Source organism: Neovison vison, chromosome 11 (assembly GCF_020171115.1).
Source record: "Neovison vison isolate M4711 chromosome 11, ASM_NN_V1, whole genome shotgun sequence".
NCBI classification, from domain to species: Eukaryota; Metazoa; Chordata; class Mammalia; order Carnivora; family Mustelidae; genus Neogale; species Neogale vison.
In genome coordinates, this window is record NC_058101.1 from 72234427 (window position 1) to 72255190 (window position 20764).

Here is a 20764-nt window from a genome sequence, read left to right on the forward strand (position 1 = left end):
CTTTAAATCTTTTCTTCCTCTTTCTTGAGGAAGAAAATATTTGTTCCGTTGGAGTTCTGTTGAGAACAGTGGGACTGTTCTCTGGTGAGTGTTTGGGGGCCATAGAGAGAGAGGAGGAAGTATCCTCTGGAGCTTCGAGGGCTCAGGCAGTCACCGACCATTCCCCCGGTATGTTGGCCATGGATGCAGAAATGGTCAGAAATGATCAGATCAGAAATGGTGTGCGCACAAAGGGAGACCCCCAAGAGACGCTCTTTTCTGAGGCCAGCCCAGCAGAGCCGGGGTGAGTTTCGCAGGCTTGGAAAACGGCTGCCTGCGAAATAGCCGGTCAGGTTCTTCTCCACTCTCCTCAAGCCACAACCTCAGGAGCAGGCCCCTGAAATATTCACCGTTCCAAGCTACATTCAAACTGAAAGAAAAACAAGAAGTTTTGCTCCGAGACAAACATCTAGACCACAGAAAACAGCCCTTTGGATAAGGTCTCCAAGCCACACGTCATCCCGTGTTGGGGGCAGGGATGGAGGTTCCTGCCCACCAGGGACTTTTCTTGGACTTTTCTCAGCCTAATTCTCCAGCAGCAGCACCCTGCTCCCTCAGGTCCAGCCATTTCCATTTATGTGTTTTGCTCTCCCCTCTCCCCACGTCCTGTCTGTTTTTGCTGTTCCAAAGCAGATATCCTTTCGCCAGTGGTTTTGACCTGACTTCCATCCCTCCCAATTTCCAGCTCCTCCCCCTGGTACTCAAGTCCTTGGTAGCGGTCTGAGGGCTGGGCCTCTTTCTGGGGAGCCCATACGAGGAAAGTGATAATTATCAAGTCACAGCGTGACCAGCACTGGAAACTCTAACCTGGAATGTGTCTCTTCTTGGGGCCCAGGGGCTATAAACCTCACTTCCCAAGGATGTGCTTCTCCGTCAGCCCCCAGACAGTGAAGGTCAAGGACCGAAGCACTCTTCAGAGGCTTCCGAGTAGGGGGAAGCCAGTGTCCCCCAGGCCGGTGTTGCTGGGAGTTTCTTCTGCCATTCCTAACAGCAGCCATCCCCCTGGCATGTGCATTCTGAAACTGCTCTTTTGAGATGTCAGTAATTATCTTATATGTCCAAGAAATAAGTAGCAAGCAGGATCTCTAAAAGTTCCTGCCCCCAAATCGATTCTCTTAACAGATATACAAACCCTGCAAGGAAAAAGTCCCTGTCTAAGAGGGGAAGGAGTTGCCCTGTGCTCTATACCCTCCCCACTTCTTGCCCTCCAAACTCCCAAATTACATTTGCTTTCTCCACCACACAGAGGTATGGATTAAGTTTTAAGGTTTAAATGGATTTTTTTTTTTTCTGAACCTACTAACTTCTTTCAGCTTGTCAGGAGCTTAGGAAATATGTTATTTAAGGATTGATTTCCCTGCACAGTGGAAGGCAGGGCTTTCCTCTCTTCTTGCCTCTTTGCTTCTCCCCAGAACATAGGCTGAACCGGCTGAGGGCTACACAGACTCAGTTGGTCCAGAAGCCACTGCTGCTGGCCTTGGGCCACCAAGCAAAATGGACAATGGATGGCCCAGAATTCCTTTAGATGAACAGAGACGAGAGCTGTCCCTCGCTCAGGACAGCAGACGCCAACCTCCCCCTCCTACCCCCACTTTCCCTGGGCCTTTTATTACCTTTTCTTGGTCAAAGGAGGAAAGCAATCTGTCTCTCTTCTACTTGTTTAATAAAAGAAAACATAATCATAGTTTGACACATTACTTTTGGTGGATGCACAGAAAGAATATCCTAGATTAGAAAAGGAGAGAGGAGGAGAGGGTGGGGAGGCAAAAGGAAAACAAATTGGCTGCCTGCAGAGGTCCAGTGTCAGACGTCAGAGGAATCTTGTTCCTTCAGACGCTGTAGGAAAGACCATGGCAACGAGGGGCCCAGAGAGCGAGAGAGACAGATGGGTAGATTTGCAGCCCCTCCCTCAGATTAAAGACAGAACAAATAGGTGAAGCAATCCATTTTCCAGAGCCCGGTGGTAATTTCAGAGTGCTGTAGACCAGAATATCGGCTTCTTCTCCGTGTTGTCTCAATAAGAGGTAGGAAGATTTTCAAAGAGAAGATTTTTGTATTCGTTCGGAGACGACACCTGGTTTCCCAGTCGCTGATAAAAAGCATGCTTTCACCCGGAGCCGCCAAATGTACCCTTTGGTCATGCATTTTCGGTTTTGTAGTAATGAACTGTCTTTGTTAGAAATTATTTTCACTATCGTCTCCAGTTTGGATTTTAAATATTGGTGTTATAAATGCAATATTAACGATCTTATGAAACTATATCACACAAACAAGATGTAGCCTGAAGAACGAGAGTGGTTTTCTGCCTGTTTTTCAAATCTACTAGAGAACGTAAACCGAGGAAATACTTGGGTATCAGAGTTGTTTTGAATTCTACTTGTCATTTTTTTTTTTAAAGATTTTATTTATTTATTGTCAGAGAGAGAGGGAGAGAGAGCAAGCACAGGCAGAGGCAGAGGGAGAAGCAGGCTCCCCGCCGAGCAAGGAGCCTGATGTGGGACTCGATCCCAGGACGCTGGGATCATGACCTGAGCCGAAGGCAGCTGCCCAACCAACTGAGCCACCCAGGTGTCCCCTACTTGTCATTTTTAAGCCCCTTTACCTGAGGACCATCTCATATTCATTATTCCTTGTCAGGCCTTCTTCAAAAGAGTTAAAAAACATGCTTAGCAGGAAGTAGAAAGTTGGGAGAACAAGTAGTGAAGGAAGCACAGAAAGGAGAAGGTTTCTTCTTCTCGAAAAAGTTTTGGTCCTATTTCCTGTCATGGTCTGGCATCTTCTCCTCAGCCCCAGAATATATTGTTAGGGCTTGGAAAATATTCAAGGCATACGCGTACTGTCCTACTCCCAGTTCAAACCAGGTGGTGTACTGTATTTGCATTTAAATCAATTCAGTTGTGAAAAAGGAGGCAGGACAAAGAAAACTGGAATCCCTCGCTCCTGGTTTTTAGGCAGGGATTGCGTTCTTGGCCAGATTTCCAGTGGCAGATTTCTGTGAGGGCAGAGTGAGAGAGAAAGACAAGCGTGGGCAGGAAGAAGTGAGAACCTCTGGACCAGGGCGTGACCCCAGGCACTGCATACGGTGAAGATCGTGAATTTCTCTTCTTGCCGAAACACACCTTGCAGTCTGTTTGCCTCGTCGCTCCAGAGTTCCCACAGTCAGTCCCCAAGTCTCAGCCCCCTTCCCCTCACCTCCTGGGTGGCTTACTCCAATGGCTGCCTCTCCACCCAGCCCCCCTCCTTTTCTCTCCTTACCCAGCCCCATTCTGATCCCTGCTTTACCTGACACTAGCTTAATTTCATGAAAGTGCTTTGATCATTTTATCCCCTTTAAGAGACTACTGTGGCTCCCCCTGGTTGGGTGCGTGTCTGGAACCACATTCAGACCCGTCCAGGGCCAGACCACCAGGGCAGCTTCTCTCCCACACACCCCAGTGCACACCTCAGCTTGGAGCCTGGGCACAGACGCCTCCCTCCTGCTAGTGACTGCTCCTTCCTTCTCTCCATTCACTCGGATCCAAACCTACATCCATCGAGGCTCCTGGTCAAGTGTGCCCATGTCCATGAAGCTTTCACCAAGCAGAACCAGAGGATTTTAGGGCAGGAGGGACCTTAGAGATCACCTGGGCAGGTAGGGGTCACTTGATAAGGGAGAATACGGAAGCTTGGAGATGTTCAGTGACTTGACCCAGGTCAACCAATCTCTGGAACCTATGTGTCCTCCATTCCACCACCCCCTTTCTGCCATGTAACTCTGACCATCCCAGGTCTGACCAGGCTGGTTTTATGGAAAGCCTCCGGAACCAGAGCACACGCCACAGGCTCACCTTTGATGAGCCGGAATCGTTTTCTAGCTTTTGAATGAAGGGAAACCTTGTCTCTCCCCTGGGACTTCAGCATCCTGCAGGACCAGGCCGTGGCGGCCCTTCTCTTAGATTCCATCCACAACACCTGCCATTGTGCTGGGGTGCCGGAGGCCCTTGGGAGTTCCCGGAGTCATCAAAGCATTTTTTTAAAGTGGGATGTTATGCCTGAATTGAAAGAAAACTTCAATGGCGAATTAGACATAATGTCCTAGTGCTCAGATTTCAGGTGGACGGTTTGTGGGGTGATGAGGGTGATGGATGCCTTTTTACCCCAGAGCAGTAGTGCCTTACTATCCAGAAAATCAAAGCAAAGTTGCAAACACAACCCATACCTGGGGATTTTTATATTCTGTTACACAAGTCAGTTGTTACTCGTTTGCTTCATTTTGTTTATTCGTTTGTTTAGTTGTTTTACGGGGCCAAGTATTCTCTCAAGAACAACGGAAACTGAAAATGCCATTAAAGACGGGAGTACGAACAGCTTCCGGGGGAGGCGTAAGTCTCCACATTCTCGAACCAGGTCCCTGAACTTGAATGAGGTTAGCAGCCTTGGTGCGATACATTTCACTGACCTGGGGACCCTTTCTTACCAGAGTCCTTCAGCAGAAAGTGAATCAGAAATTCCAGACCTTTCTAGGTTCCCACCTTGGGTGTGTGTGCATCTGCCTGCAGGATATACTTGGGCCCTGTCTCCAAGAAGCCTCTGGGGAGGTACTGAGAATGAGTGGGGCCCTGCTATGGCTCTGGATATTTCCGTGGTGCTGCTGGCTGGGCTGAGGCACAGGGATGTCATGAGGTAGCTCCCATGTCGTGAGGGAAGGATCGAGCCCCACGTCCTGCTTCCTGCTTAGTGGGAAGCCTGCTTCTGCTTCTCCCTCTCCCTCTTCTTCGACCTCCGTGTCGTGAGGTAGCCCCCAGCACCCTGTGCGTGGGCATCGACTTCCTGGGGGCTTATGTTTACTAACTAATGAGGACTCAGTGACTCCTTCTTTCCTTGGCAATCCTCTACAACTACACCTAAGAAGGAATGAAAGACTGGCCCTGTCAGCCCTTTTTACACGCTCCTAAATATGAATTAAGAGGTAGCATTCACTGGGCCTTATATAGAAAGTAATCTTCAGGAAAAATTAAATCCTGAGAACCTAAGGTAAATAAAGAAGGAAATCTCTCATGTGCTGGCTTTTCCTGTGTGTCACGTAATGGGAACCTGAGACAGAGTTACGGTTCAATTTAGAGGTCTATCCCCCTCCCCACCTCCCCAGTCCCACCTGGAGAGAAGGGGCAGTTGGGAAAGCTCTTGGAGGAGGCACCTGCTTGTTGGGCGGGGGTGGGGGGGGTGTTGCATGTGGTCAGGGAGCTCAGCCAGTTCTGGGAAGCACAGAGGAGGGGAGGATTCAGTCAGCTAACCAGAGGAAGAATTAGCACAAGAAACTTTGAGGAGCGGGATAGGGGCAGGCACTTGAGGTGATACTATGATAAGGAGGTCAGACTTGGCCTTCGCTCCTGACAGCAGGGAACAGGAAACAGTGATCTGTCTCACGTGGTTAAGCAGAAATGGCGATGCTCTCAGCGGAAATAAACGGCAAAGGATAATGGCCACATAACCCCCATCTTAAAAGGCCTATGTGCTGTTATCAAAGGAGTGGATTTATTCCTCACGAAAATGAACGTTTCCCATAAACTCCACCATCATCCCAGGGTCTGATTCCATATTTAGCTTTCAGCTTTGTTTTTATCCCAAGCGAACGGATATTTTCCTTGGTAAGGTTAAGGGAGCTGAAAGAACATGGGAGCTGAGAACATCGGCCTTACTTAAAGTTTCTAATTTCCTCGCGATTATTGATACTGGCGTTAATGAGAGCAAACCTTGATGAGCACTTACTTGTGGTATGCCGGGCGCTGTTGACTCACTACCTGAGCGAAGCTTTGCTAGAATGAGTGACAAGTTCAAGATCGGTAGAGGATGATTTCGAGTCGTTTCCCGATTCCGTTCTCCAGGCTACGGCACATGTGAGGCAGGAGCCAGGAGCTGTGCTTACGACAGAGCAGGTGCAATCGAGGAGAATGTCTGGGGCCCGTGTTTCTTCTAAGACGATTTTTATCCCAGTTTGTCCTCAGATCTTCTCAAGGTTAACAGAAGACCCTGGCCACTTCTTTTTCTTTGAGTCAACAGACATATTTACAAAATGAAGAAAGGCAAATAGGGTTTTAAAAAATGTAATGTTTTTATTTTTAAAAATAGTGTGGTGTTATTCTGTCATTCATAAGATAAACATGGGACTTCTTTTTTTTTTTTTAAATATTTTGTTTATTTGACAGACAGAGATCACAAGTAGACAGAGAGGCAGGCAGAGAGAGAGAGAGGGAAGCAGGGCCCCCGCTGAGCAGAGAGCCCCATGTGGGACTCGATCCCAGGACCCCGGGATCACGACCTGAGCCGAAGGCAGCGGCTTAACCCACTGAGCCACCCAGGCGCCCCAAACATGGGACTTCTTAAGAATACTAACTCATAATGGACTTAGAGCAGTACGATCTGGCAACAGGGTACAACTTAGAAGCATAAAATTGGGGGTCCCTGGGTGGCTCAGTCCATTAAGTGTCTGCCCTCCACGCAGGTCATGATCCCAGGGTCCTAAGATCAAGCCCCACATCCCGCTTCCTGCTCAGTGGGAAGCCTGCTTCTGCTTCTCCCTCTCCCTCTTCTTCTGTCTGGCCGCTCTGCCTGCTTGTGCTGTATCAAATAAATAAATAAAATCTTAAAAAAAAAAAAAAAGCATAAAATTGAAGGTATCTTCCAGTTCTGTCAGGGTTTCTCAATGACCCCATGTAAAACCTTGTGTGAGGAATACAGCTGACAATCTTAAACTCAAGGATCATTGAGGATGTAAGATCCAGGGTCCAAAGACACCCTCATCCCCGCCTGCCCATAAGGCCTCCTTGACCCTGGGGGAGCCACTCTTCTAGACTTGCTTCCTCTGAGAACCTGGTTCTCAGCCAAAATCTCTAAATTTGTGATGTCCCAACCCCAGATTTCTAAATGTTCCTCCTTTTTTTCCTCCTTTGTCCTTCTCTCCCCAAAGTCCGGGCCTCCTCCAACCCCACCACTGCTGGCCGGGCTTCTGCTCGCGGGCGCGTGGCAAGGGCAGCGCTCCTCCCAGAGCCTCTTCGGTGATCACGGCTGGTTTGCACACAGACGGGTTCAGCAGCCCGCCCAATAGGCCGACCAGCAGACCTTCCCTCTTCAGCGTCCCCTGGAGCCCGGAGAGCGGAGGGCCAAGCGCCGGCAGCTTTGTAGAGGCGCTCTTCCCAGGAGCTCAGAGCCGGTGTCCCTCCACCCTCCCAAGGCTGCTGAGAGGATGGAGGAAGCACCCGCCTCTGTTCGCAGCACGCCCTCCAGCTCTGAGCCCTCCTTCCCTTCCTCCTGTCTTGTAGTGGTTGCAGCAGAGAGCTCCATTCGGCAGCATGATGGTGCTCTTGTCTATAAATGGAAACATTGGCCTGCCTCCCAGTATAACACAGGATAGGCCTCTGCATCAGTTATGCAATCTTTGCTGTGATGACTTCATCAGAAAGTGGGGGAGGCAATAAAAGAGAAAAGGTACAGTTGGGGGGAACAGTAGCTCCAGAGAAAAACTCTTCCCAGCCAGCTCTGTGGAAGATAGCTGAGACTCCTTCCTCCCCCTCTCTATTTTTAAATCCAGGGAAGAAAGGCAGAAAATATTGGGGGGCGGGAGCACCCGAATTCCTGGAGCAGCTGTCAAACCCCTTGCAGCCCATGTGTCCTTCAGGCCACTAGGATGTGGGAAGATGCTGTGCCCGCCTCTGTGGGGCAGGTCTGGCCGCCCCTGGGGCTGGGTCTTCTTACAGGCCCCGTGGAGAAGACAACAGGTAAAGGCAAACAATGGTGGCCTTTCACTCGTCTCTTGAGTTCAAGATAGGCCTGGTTATGGCCACGCTCTGGAGAAAAAACACAGACAGCAGGATGGTGCAGCCCAGATAGTCTTGTCTGGGTATATCGGAGAATTCTCGGAAGACAGTGAATGCCTGCCAGGGCCTTCTCTGGAACAGGGGACTTCTCCGTGGAAGCCATGAATAGCTGGCCCAGTGGCCGAGCCTGTAGCTACACCCGGTTTGTTCGTGTTCATGCCATGTCCGGGTCTTGAGATAACTGGTACTTAAGCCTGTCTACAGCACACTCCACAGCATAAGGTGGGCTCAGGGGGAAGTAGTCACCGGCCCGGACACAAACAGTGCCCCTCTTGAACTCATTACATTCCATCCACGCCTTTTTAGACGAAGTGTGCTTAATAAGGGAGGGGGGATTATGGTTTAATGAATCCTTTAAATGTTGACCATTGATGCTACTTTTAATTTTTGCTACTCCACATCCCTCAAGCTATTCCAGATCAATCTTGGTACAAAACTATGACTATTTCCATGAGATGGGTCCTTAGAAATGGAGTTTCAGGGTCTGCTCTAGTCAGTGTTTGATCGCTCTGTCCCTCTACTCTGGAAGCCATTCCCCTCCTGCTGCTTGAGCCACTCTGAGACGTCACTTCTGATAAGCCTTCATTCCCCTCCCCAGGCACTGTCAGATGCTCTCACGGCTAGTCTCTGTTCTCTTGTGCCTTCTTGTAGAAGGCTCAGGGACCTGCCTTGTGCTTCCTTCTCTGCAAAGATGCCATCACTGCCTAGAAACTAGGGAAGCCTCCATGTTCATCAGAACTTTGGAATCCTTGGGGCGCCTGGATGGCTCAGTGGGTTAAAGCCTCTGCCTTCCGCTTAGGTCATGATCCCAGGTCCTAGGATCAAGCCCGGCATCTGGCTCCCTGCTCAGCAGGGAGCCTGCTCCCCCACACCCCACCTCCTGCCTCTCTGCCTACTTGTGATCTCTGTCAAATAAATAAGTAACATCTTACAAAAAAAAAAAAAAAAGAACTTTGGAATCCTTGAAAACAAGAAAAGAAGCCCTTTTTCTTTTCCTTTTCTTTGTGTCTCTTTTTTCTATTTTTTTTTTTGACTAAAGACTTTATTTTTTAGAGCATGTTTTAAAAAATAATATTCAGTAATATTTTCATAATAGAAAATCTGAAAAGGCATAAAAGTAAAAATCACTTATAATCCTTGTCTGACATGATTATTCTGTGAGTACTGTTTTAGAAACTGCTTCCCTCCCCTTCTTCACTCTGTATTGTAAGTTTTTCTCTGTGTGATTAGACAGTCTCAGAAGGCATGATTTTTATTGGCTGCCTCGTATTCATGGTATGGATGGATGTACCATAGTTTATTAAATCAAGCTCCTATTGTTGCACACTAATAAACTTTTAACCAATTTAGAGTTGCTTTGGTGGTAGACTTAATCACAACAAAGGGATCAAAAGGACTCTATAATTTACATCAAAGGCAGAGGAAAAGCATAACTCTCCAAGTTGTGTTTCCACTGGAGGGACCTATGGTGACTACGTTCAAAGCACTGATAAGGACAAATGGTATTTTTGTTGTTCTTACCCCCAAGTCAGTCCTTGAAAGCCTGGCCTTCTGTGGTGGTTGCATCTAGTCTCGGGCGGGATTGCCAGCTTTAACCCTTTACTTCATCTTCTCTGGAGGGTCCTTTCCTGTAGACTGGAGAAGCCATCCATTGTAGGGCCATTTTTTTTTTTTTTTTTCCCTCTCCAGTCATACCTGATACTGGTTTAGGCCATGACTTCACTGTCAGTGTAGTCAAGTCAGCTCAACAACTGACTTGTGACTGTGGCAACTGTGGACCTAGCTCCCTGCTAGATGCTGGAAGAGACTCATACAGATTCTGCGGGCCTGGCAGATATATTGCTATAAGGATGTCATTTCCCCAGAAAACTGTAACTTGTGAGCATTTGAAAGGCTGGAACTTTCTACTCCCGAACTTTCTACTCCCCTATCTTACTTAGAAACGGGTACATCACGTATGGAACATTACCATGACTGTGGTAACTATGTTAATTGTATACAGAGGGAAAAGCTGGGGGAAATACAAAAATACATCAAAATATTAATATGGTTGCCTCTGAGTGTTTAAAACAAATATTGCTTTTCTTGTTATTTACACTTTTATGGAATGTTTCAAATATTCCCCATGATTGGTGTGAGGGGCGGGAATCAGCAATACATTTATTTTTTTAAGTAGTTAAATGAGTAGAAACTCCCATTCTGCTCATTGAGAACCTGGAAAGAAAGCCAAGTTCAAAATCTTAGTCCTCATTGTTTTAGAAGCTAAGCTAGAAATAGAAACACAGCTTTTTCCTTACCCTGACTTTGTAGGGCTACATGATCAAGAGGTTAAAACAGTAACAGTAATAATAGCAAGCTGTTAAGTGGTCCAGAGGGCCAGCCACTGGGCCTATGATGGAACTATGTTCCTACCCAGACCTGGTGGGTTCATCTAACATAAACTGCTCCTTCTTTAAGGTTGAACGAAGAACTCTGCTGAACCCATGTAGCAGGCTTACCACTGTGCCTCAAGTCACTGCCATTTCAGTGATAAGTTTCCTAAATTGGTAAACTGCCTCAAAACTTAATCTTCATGGGGACACAACCATCACAGATCAGAAAACAGACATTTTATCCAACCTTCTTCAATGATCTGCAGAAACAGAGGGTTATATGGTATGGGCCTTGTTGGGGCTCTGCTGGCAATATAGTGTAAGCAACTCTTCAGACCCACAGTGAAAAATTATTCTGGACAAGGACAAAGAAAATCTAAAAGGAGCCACCATCCTGAAACCAAGCGTCTGCCCTGACACTTGATCAACTTCAAAGAGAATTCTAAGGTTTTATTTTATTTTGTTTCTTCCTTCCATTTACGGTTGAATGGTCTAATCTTATGCCCTTTCTTTAAATGTCAAAGTTGATACCACAAAGGCATCCTAATTTTGGGTATCAAGCAACATATAAAAAATGATGCATATTTTTATGCTCTTTCAGCCTCGCCCTTTGATCCCTGTAGAGATTCTACCTTTTTATTCTATGCCCATTCCTCTCTACCCCCTACCCCCTTCCCACTTCTCTTTACTCCACAGCGCTCTTGGGTGGTCTGCTCAATTTAGACCAGATGTATGTTATAGTCAATGGAAAAGTGAGAATCCCAAAGACACCACCACCAGCTGTGGGTCATCAGACAATTTCCTTAACCTTTCAAAGACTTGGGTTTTTTTAATCAACCAAATGTGTTTAATTATGCAAGTGAAGGCATCCAGTAGGTGCCCTCTAAGTGTCACTGGTCTTCTTCCATTATTGCTTCTGGTCTCTGTGTTTGAAGAACATTTCCCAACAGAGGGAACTCTCCTCAAAGCTCTCCATAGTTCTGTCTTGTATCACACCAGGAGATGGAAAGTCCAGTGATGTCTGTGCTTCCTTCAGTGGCCTCACCCCTTCCTCAATCTTGGCTGCTGCTCAGTCCCCACAGCAGACTTGCAGGAGGACTGGCCTTCCGGAAGAATCGTGACTATGGGGTCCTTCCAGAATTCCTTATTCTTTGCATTGCATTACATCCTTTGCATTGCATGAGCAGCCCTCTGAAAGTTTAAGAGTTTTGTTCCAAATGCTGAAGAATTTGCAGTAAAAACCTAAACAAAGTCTGACTTGCTTTTGAAAGTGCAAGACTGCTTTTGCAATCTAAATCAGGGCCCAGAGAGCTCAGATGCCCCAGGAGTACTATTTGCGCCCTGATCCTCAAACTGTGGGGCATCGTAAACATACCTGGAGGGCATGTTAAAGCACTTCCAGAGGTTCTGATTCAGTAGGCTCGGGGTAGGCCTGAGAATTTGTATTTCTAACAGGCTCCTCTGTAATGCTAATGCCGTAGATCTTGGAACTCCACTTTCAGAACCTCTGATTGAATTTAGCCCATTATTTAGCCCAAACTGGAAGTGGGAGAGGTGTGAGCATCTTCTTAACCATTTTCTTTCTGTATCTCACCTCCAAAGTTTCCACTGGTCAAGGGAGGAGTTTTATGAATATGATCTTAATTTGAGGAGGTGGGGCCTGAAACCGAGAGGTCAGATGACTTCCCACAGCCTCAGAATGCCCGTTCACCACCCTGAGCCTCTGGGAATCACAGCCAGACGCGTCCATCAGGCTGCAGTGGGTGTCGGATTCATCCTACGCTGCCCTCTGACACAGAACTGCTGAACTCTTTCCCACCAAGTGTGATGTTCTGCGTGAAACGTTAGCTTCCACCTTTGAAAAGACTTCCTTCTTCTGAAACTTAAAACTTGAATGGTGTCTTTGCAGGAAAAAGCCTCTAGATACTGGTGACGGGTTGGACATAGGAGCCTCTTGATATATAGAACTAGGCTGAATTCCGTTTGGGCTGGAGATTGGTGTTTTTTTTTTTTTTTTTAATTCCTTGATCCAGTTCAGTGTGTGAAAAGCATAGATTTGTTTTTTTGGGACATCCGTTTTATTATTTTTACTTTTTCCTACATGAACAACCCTCCTGTCTCCTCGCCTGCCCTCCGCACCCATTTCCTTCCTGGCCCCGGCACGCACAGTGTGCGGGGAACCCGGGCAATGCGCCCGCGGAGCGCGCCCGGCTCATCCGCTCAGCAGCAGCGCACGCCGGCCAAGGGCCTCCGCGGCCCCCGTGCGACTCGCCCGCGCCCCGGGACCGCCTCGTCGGTTTCTTTGTTAGAGACGCCTGCGCTGAGAGGTATCTTCGGGCCTGCCGCCCCACTCCTGACTTCTTAGAGCCCCCTAAGGACTTGTAAGCATATAAGATCGAGTCAAGAGGCTAAATTACGCCCCAGGGGACTTTTTAAGTAAAATCCTAAATTTCATTTAGGCTGTTCGTAGGCCATGTGATTGCAAAGACTCTGAGCCAGGGCCGCCCAGAGCGCCGCCCTCCCGCGCGGGCTTTGTGCAGCCTGGGCTGCGGGGAACTCTGCCCCTCTCGGACGGTCAGCCCCGGGGGCTGGTGTACGCCACTTGCCCTCCCCTCTCCGGGCGCCACCGCACCCCCACCCCCACCCCCATCTCCTCCAGCTCCCAGCCCTTCCGTTTCCTTCTCCGGCCTCCCCCACCCCGCCCTGAAAGCTCCCTCCCCTCGGGCTGCAAGGAAAGTCGGTAATAAGAAACCAGTTCGGTGTCGGTCGGAGAGAGGGGGGAGATAACCCCAGAGATACACGGCAATGGAGAGAGAACTCATTTTGTGTAAAGAGGGCCTCGAGTCACCAGGGAATTCCTGGATTGTCTCAGGCTGTCGTGTGTGATGTCCATCACGCCGTGCGAACACCATCTGCTCGGTATTATGCTCTCAGTTGCCAGGCTACCTGCTGTACGCAGTAACACTTGACTGCCTGGCTCCACGTTCGCCGCGTCCGCCCAGACGCGCGGGGCGGGGGCCGGGGGGCGGCGCGGGGAGTGGGGGGAAGGAACAGGAGTCCTGATTAAGCCATCTGGGGGGCGGGGGGCCGGGGGGAGGAGAGCGCCGCGCGGGCGGAGCTGGGCCTGCCAGGCGGAGCGCCGGGCTGACACCACCATCTGCTGGGGCAGGCGGAGAACAGCAGCTGCTCCTTGTTCCTCCGACGAGGACCGCCTGGAAAAGGCTGAAGCCGGGGCCGTCCTCGAGGTCCTCGAGGCCCCCAAGTCCCGGCCCCGCGGCCCCCGTCTCTACGGGCAGCCTTTCGTGAGCCCCCTGCCCTGGAGCCGGCGCTCTTTGGGTTGGCCGCCAGCCACCCCGGCCCCTCTCACCCAAACACTACGCTTGTTCTTGAAAACACTTAAGAGAAATGAAGCTTCGCCACGCACAGATTTATAAATAAACAGCTGGCTGCTCTGGGGAGATATTTTTACCACAGCTGGGGTGGTTTTTTTTTGTTTTTTTGAAGTAGAAAACTGCCTCTTCGGAGGAGGCAGGGCGTTTTTTACACCTCCTACCTCTCTCCAGCCCTTGGAAAAATCGCTAAGATCTTTTCCCTGGAGAAGCAGCTAGGTAAAATGGGTTCATTGCTTCTGGTTTGTTCCCCCTCCCTTTCTCTTACTGAAGAGTGCGAAGGTTTGGGGAGTAATGAGGGTCTACGTTGGCCAATTGCATTTCTAAGGGGAAGCTACTGGCAAGGCAAGGGAGGTCGCTGGGCAGGGGGCGGGGTGGAGAACGAGCCGGTAATTAAAACTAAAAATACTGCATCATTTGGCTTCAAGGCATTACATTTCTCTGACGAAAGCTCAGCCTGGTTTTCTCTAATTGCACACGCAGTGTGTGTCCTCCTTAGAAACAAGAGCGGTGGCCTGAAATCCTGAAATTCGACAGACTATTGCTCATTAAGCCCTCTCAGACTGGAGGTTAAAAGCTGCCATGTAATATGAAACAGTTAATGGCCTCAGCCAGCTCCATTTGTAAGGCAAGCCTCACACTTTGGAATACACACTTGAGGCTGGGGCTCTAGGTGTCACTCACCCGCTGCTGAATGCATTAGAGCTTGTTGAGAAAGACCTAGATTCACCCATGTTTGATGTTTCATAGGGAAGGCAAGCCTTGAAAATGCACATGGCCCTCCCGTCCCTAGGTTTGTAGGTCTTCTGCAAGAAACCCCAAGGCAAAGCCTTTGGGAGGGAATCATTTGGAGAAATGCATAATCCTGGGAAGTAATAACCTAACTATCTCTTTGGGGAGTTTTCTTTTCTTTTCTCTCTCTCTCTCTTTTTTTTTTTTTTTTTTTTTTTTTTTTGTCCCCACTGTGCTTTTGAAGTATTTTCCCCCAGGAAGACAGGGGCCAAAAGTGGCTGGGTGTATCTACATCACCATTTCATTTGCCTCTCCCTTACTTCCAGGGTGGAGAAAAGGCTAGGAAAGCAACTCGTGGCTACTTAACAGTTCTGAGCATGTGCCCCGGCTACCCAGGCCTGCTCACCCAGGAAGAGAATATCTCAGAGTGCCCAAAGATTAACAGGGCCAGCCCAGACCAGCCCTGTCCTAAAACTAGCTGAAGCAAACTTTATCTTCCCTTGGGTCACATTTTTTTCTAGCTTTCTCCTCCTTATCAAAATTTGGAAATATCAAATATACTGAAATACACACGGGGTGGTAGGGGGAACAAACAAAACCCTGTATTCTGTATTTTTGCTGATTGATTAACTGTTTCTACTTGAGTGTGAATTCATTTGTTAAAGTGTTAAGTCAATCAGCCATTTGTTTCTAAAGGTGGCAAGCAGCAGCTTTATCCCATTGGAAGAAAGGACTTGGAAACAGGAAGCAAATACTGGGGGGGAAAGGGGGAGACTGAAATATCTTGATGGCCTGCAGGGGTCAGGCCTAAAGGAAACTGTGGTAGCCTAAAGGTTCTTGGCATTTTTCAGTGTAAGTTCTTTTTCACATAAATATTTCACAGCTGTCTACCTAATAATTGACTACCGAGAAAATATACAAAGACAAAAAGGGTTTTGCAACAACACTTACATTTGAAAAATAGAACACAGTACACTTATGGGGGACATACTGTATATTTAGTCTGCAAGCAGTTCTTGGGCATACACTTGGCACCAGTGACCTGCAGTCTGGGAAGGGCCTGTGCTAGTGGAAGGAATACTAAATTTAGACCCCAGGTCAGTGTTCTTTTTTTTTTTTTTTTTTTTTTTTTAAAAGATTATTTATTTATTTATTTGACAGAGAGAGAGAGATCACAAGTAGGCAGAGAGACAGGCAGAGAGAGGAAGGGAAGCAGGCCCCCTGCTGAGCACAGAGCCCGATGTGGGACTTGATCCTAGGACCCTGAGATCGTGACCTGAGCCGAAGGCAGTGGCTTAACCCACTGAGCCACCCAGGCGCCCCCCAGGTCAGTGTTCTGATTCTGTTCTTTCCGATTCTTCCTTTGGCTAAGTGTGACCTGGGCTACCGCACTAACTCCCCAGAACTACTTGGCCTCTTGTTCCCAGGCTGAGAGGAGTAATGGTTTTTTGTTTTGCTTGTCGTTTGTGTCAGTGGAGGGTGAGAGGTAGAGCAGCTGAAAATGTGGTTAATGTATCTCGCTACTGGAAAGAGAAGCACGAGTGGCTGAGCACCACACCACAGAAGGAAGGTCCACCAGCCCAGGCTGTGGGGAATCCAGTCCAGGACTGGGTCTGTAGGAGAGTCAGAGATCAAACTCAACTGTATGTTTTGAGAGGACAGTGCCAGCCTGATTGACTATATCTGTACCAAAGAGCAAAACAGAAGTAGGAAAAAATATTAAAACCCAGTTTGGAGACAAAAATATGTAAATAACCGTAGAGTTATTCGTATTCATTTCTTACTATTTTGGCCTCATGGTGATCCCGCACCCTGTGACTGGGTATGTCCTTACGTGTGTGCCCGTTTAATTTGTGTTCATCTCAGACATCAGATCCTCTGTGTTGAGATTGATTACTTGAAACTTGAATGAGTTAAAAGGAACATTTCTGCAGAGTAGTCTGACCATACATGCCATTACCAGGTGCACTTGGTAGATGAACAAGAAAGCAACTATCTAGAAGCCGAATCTTATGGTCACCTACCAACTCTGCCCATCAGCTATTTTTCCCTGGTCTACACTGTCTGGCTGTTATGGGCTTCCCCTCTGAACACATCTTCTAAGTAGTCACTAGATTCTGTGGGTAGTTTTCTACCACTTAACTTCCTACTCCTTAAATACCAATCCTTACAAGTTGCCATCGTTTGACTGAGACAATTGTAGAATCAAAAGACCCAAATCAACCCCCACATTTTAAATTGTCCCAGACATAGGAGGCTTGGTTCTATTTTGAAAGATGTCGGGAGATTGCGTAGCTTTGTTCAGTGTAACACATTCCCAGTTCTCACCATCAACAACTCCCACTAGCAGGATTTTTTTTTTTACATATAGCAAAGCTTTCTAGTGTTGCAATTAATTAGAATTCCATCGAATAGTAGATCTTTTGATTAATAAATTCCAGAATTCTTCTGTAAATGTCTTTCCTGCTAACTTAAAAGAAGTCCATTTAAGCCAGGTGGGCAGTGAAGGTTAGGAGGTAAGGTCAGGGGGCGCCTGGGTGGCTCAGTGCATTAAGCCTCTGCCTTGGGCCCGGGTCATGATCTCAGGGTCCTGGGATCAAGTCCCGCATTGGTCTCTGCTCAGCAGGGAACCTGCTTACCCCTCTCTCTCTCTCTGCCTACTGCTCTGCCTTCTTATGATCTTTGTCTGTCAAATAAATAAAATCTTAAAAAAAAAAAAAAAAGAGGTAAGGTCAGGCTATCTCATTCCAAACTCAAGGTGAGCCCAGTCTGAGGTCTTCATCCCTTTCCTTTGGAGGAAAGTAGAATGCTAACTGATTACCCGGCCTTTGTCCTTTAATCAGTCCCATCCAAAAGAGACTGGACTTGCTCTCAGATATCCCAGAGCCGTCCTGTATTACTGTCCCCCTGCACCCCTCCAGTTCCACCATGGTAAGGCCAGATTTGAGGATTCCTATGTTTCTGTGGAATAGAATGTGTGCCACTGGGGACCTCTTGGATCCACAAGCAGAGGCCTCTGCCCCATGCTTCCTTTCAAATATGAAATCTGTGCTTTCTCTCATCTTCCTGTCCTCCCAGGAACAGCACCCAGTTGGACTCCCCCGGACCACAGGCCCCATGCAGTCCTCGGTGCCCCCAGGCTCGAGCGGCATGGTGTCCGGAGCCAGTGCCGCGGGACCCGGCTTCCTTGGCAGCCAGCCCCAAGCAGCCATCATGAAGCAAATGCTCATGGATCAGCGGGCCCAGCTGATGGAGCAACAGAAGCAACAGTTCCTGCGGGAGCAAAGGCAGCAGCAGCAGCAGCAACAGCAGCAGCAGCAGATTCTGGCCGAGCAGGTAACATGATGCATTTATTCAGTGCCTGGTGTCTGCAGGAGAGTTCCAGTTCCCCTCCTTCGTCAAGGTAGTCACAGTCCAGCATTTTCCAGGATCACAGAAGAACCTGCAGAATTTAGACCTTTCAATTAGTTAAGCTTTTTCTTAGAATGAATGAGTTTGTTCTTAAAAGACAGGCTTCAGCCATCAATTTGAAGGCCTATTTGTCAGAGACATTTCTTTCGATTCAAGCCTGACTCCTTTTCTTCCGGTTTCTGGTACGGGGTCTGCACCATCAGAGTGGGGGTTGGGAGGCTGCCTCACATTCTTCATAGACGCTAATATTTCTAGCATGAAGAGAAAAAGAAAATAACTCAGAGAACTTTGTTTCTTGAAGGAAAATGTCAGGAGGAGGAATTGAGGAGAATTCTACAGAATTGGTTATGAACAATGGGACAGGAACAATAGAAGAAGAATAGGGCCCACAGAACTACCTGGAAACCTGAACACAGGGTCACAGAGGGTGCAAACTTAAGAAAATTCCCAACAGCTTTAAAACAGCTGAAGAAATCTTTGAGTTAAAGGAAGGGCTAACACAAATAAAGCCTTACCTTGGGTATCTTTGTCCACCCTTGCCATATAATTCCTCCAGCTTTGAAAGAAAGCCTTCCCTGAAAGCAAGCAGCTTCTGTAGGTGTCAGTGTGTTTTGTTTTTCAAGACGCCCATGCCTGATTCAGTATTATCCCAGGAAAGGCCTGAGGTCTTCCAAAAGAGATCCTTAGCTGGCTCCTGGGGGGGTCTGTCCAGGGCAGCTCTCTCTGATTAGTGGAGGTAGGTGTGAGGTTGTCATATGAGGCGTAGAGCCCATATGTGAGGGCTCTCACCTCACAATTCTTCTTCCAGAATGTTCCTAATACAATCAAAATTTTGGAAATTTATCAAGCATCTTTCACACACACACACACACACACAGAGACACTCACACACACAACGCTGTGTGGGACGCAGACATGTTGAGGTCCCTACTAAGAGCAGCGGTTCAGAGTAACACCAGTCGTCCCCCAAATAGGAAAATTGTACTGTTGAGCACAGTTCACTTATGTTCCCTTCTCTGCTTTTGTTCCTGAGCAGCTGTGTAATTATCTCTCTTTTTACCAAGGTCAGTCAGCCGCCTGGCAGCTCTTGTACAAACAAACCTCTATCCCTCTCACCCTGCATAAGGTGTGTGACAAGGAACCATGCTAATATCTCTCAGGCAGTGATAAATGGAGCTGCCGAGGGGAAGCTGGGCTGTGTAAATCCTCTCCTCAGCCAATCCCAGGAAGTTTCAGGTGCACCTGCTACTTAGAGCGATGGCCTTTGATGTGTATGCCCTGACCAAGGCACAAATAGGAGCCGGGGTAACCGGGCAGAATGCCGCTGGGCCAGCCAGGGGTGTCCCATTCGGCGAGGGCAGCCACACCTTAGGGAACAAGGAGGGAAGCAAAAGAGTGGAAGAAGAAGAGCTGCCCCAGGAGGCTGGCCAGACGAGGCGCCGAGAGAACAGGGGACCCCTCAGAACCCAGGACACACAGAGATACAGGCCCCTTGGAAAAGATGGAGGAATGCGTGTGATTCCTTAGCAAGTTGTGGAAACCAAGCCATGAAGAGGGACCAAGGAAAGGACAGTTTTACTCAGACTCAAAATGTGGCCCATCTTTTGCTTGTGGTGTCATTTTGGAAAAGCCTTTCACCCCCTCTCTTCATCTGCCAGCTTAAGGTTGCTAATCTCCCAGACTTTCTCCTGTAACTGCTTTAGGGATCACATGGAATCAAGCATGTAAAAGCCTTTAGAAACTGTGCACAGCTAGGGGGGGGGGAATCACATGACCCTGCTCTCCGGAACTTGACCTGAGGGCTCTGGCCCCGGGTGCGAGCCCTCCAGTGGGACTAGACCAGATGCGAGGCTGGGAGCATGCACAGAAACAAGTCCCGGAGACGGTGCTGATCAGTGCAGGCCTCCGAGGGGTCGACAAGTGCTGAGCTCTCAGCTTTTTGTTTTGAGAATGAATACTGCCCTGTCCATGCCCAGCTGACTTTCTGGGGCTCTGCCACAGAAGTGAAAGTGTCCTGAGTATTAGAGATCCTGGGATTTCTTGAAGGGACATGTGAGGGGGAAAAACAGAAGGATTTGGGATCGTGCCTATCTTTGGGAACTTTAAAATGATTCTAGTGGATTTAAGAATCAGAGCAGAGCAGGGTGAAAGCAGGTGTGAGTTAACGTTTAATCCCTTATTCTCGAAGAGCAAGGAGCAGGTCCCCTCTCTTCCGTTCACAAAGGTTCCACAGAACCTAGACTTTTAGACCTGAAAAAATTACTGGTGATTAGGATGGCTTTTGTTTTTTACCTGTGGGGAAACTGAGGCCAAGGAAGAAGTCATGGCAGAGCTAGAGAGGCAGGGACTAGAACAGAAGCCCTATCCCCACCCCACCCCCAGGCCACCCCGGGCTTGTTCGGCACTGGGACACTTAAATTCTTACATAATATGAGAAGTTTGGCTGAGGAGAAGCTTTTAAGTGCTCAGTTTACACTCAATAATGCCCTTCTATTGCTGCCTAAAAGATTAGCACGGTTTCTTGTCTACACTTCATCTACACAATTAATTAATTTCAACACTTTGTGCAAAACATCCTGGTAGGCATCACAGGATGGGGTGAGCAGGGCAGAATCTTTCCTTTTCTTTGGTTGCCAGAGTGCTGGCTGGCCTTGTCGAGAAAGAGAAAAGAGAAGAAGAAAGAGAAAGAAAATTATAGAGCTGCCCAGAAACAAAAACAAGAGGAAAAAATAGAAATAAACACACGTGTTAAGAAGTGGTCGATGTGTGTTATTTTTATAATGAACACTTGAAAGAGCAGGGCCCTTGATGTGTGTCCTTTATAAGCCCTCACTGTGGAAGGTGCCCCATGAATATTCAACGGGGGCAGGAGGAGGTAATGACTTGCCGAAGGTCACGCAGCTACTTGACAGCAGACCAGGAACTCAAACCCCTTTCTCTGCTCTTGCCACCTCGCTCTCTGTTTCTT

At 48.1% G+C, this 20764-nt stretch overlaps 1 protein-coding gene across 2 annotated transcripts in view; it reads left to right on the top strand.

The window, feature by feature from the left end:
* Positions 1-20764, top strand: part of MAML3 (mastermind like transcriptional coactivator 3) — a 404886-nt gene that overhangs the window by 374399 nt on the left and 9723 nt on the right. For both annotated transcript variants that reach the window (XM_044268050.1, XM_044268051.1), the window contains exon 3: positions 17464-17721. In XM_044268050.1, coding sequence (XP_044123985.1) covers positions 17464-17721 — 258 coding nt within the window. The remainder of the gene's footprint in view (positions 1-17463; positions 17722-20764) is intronic.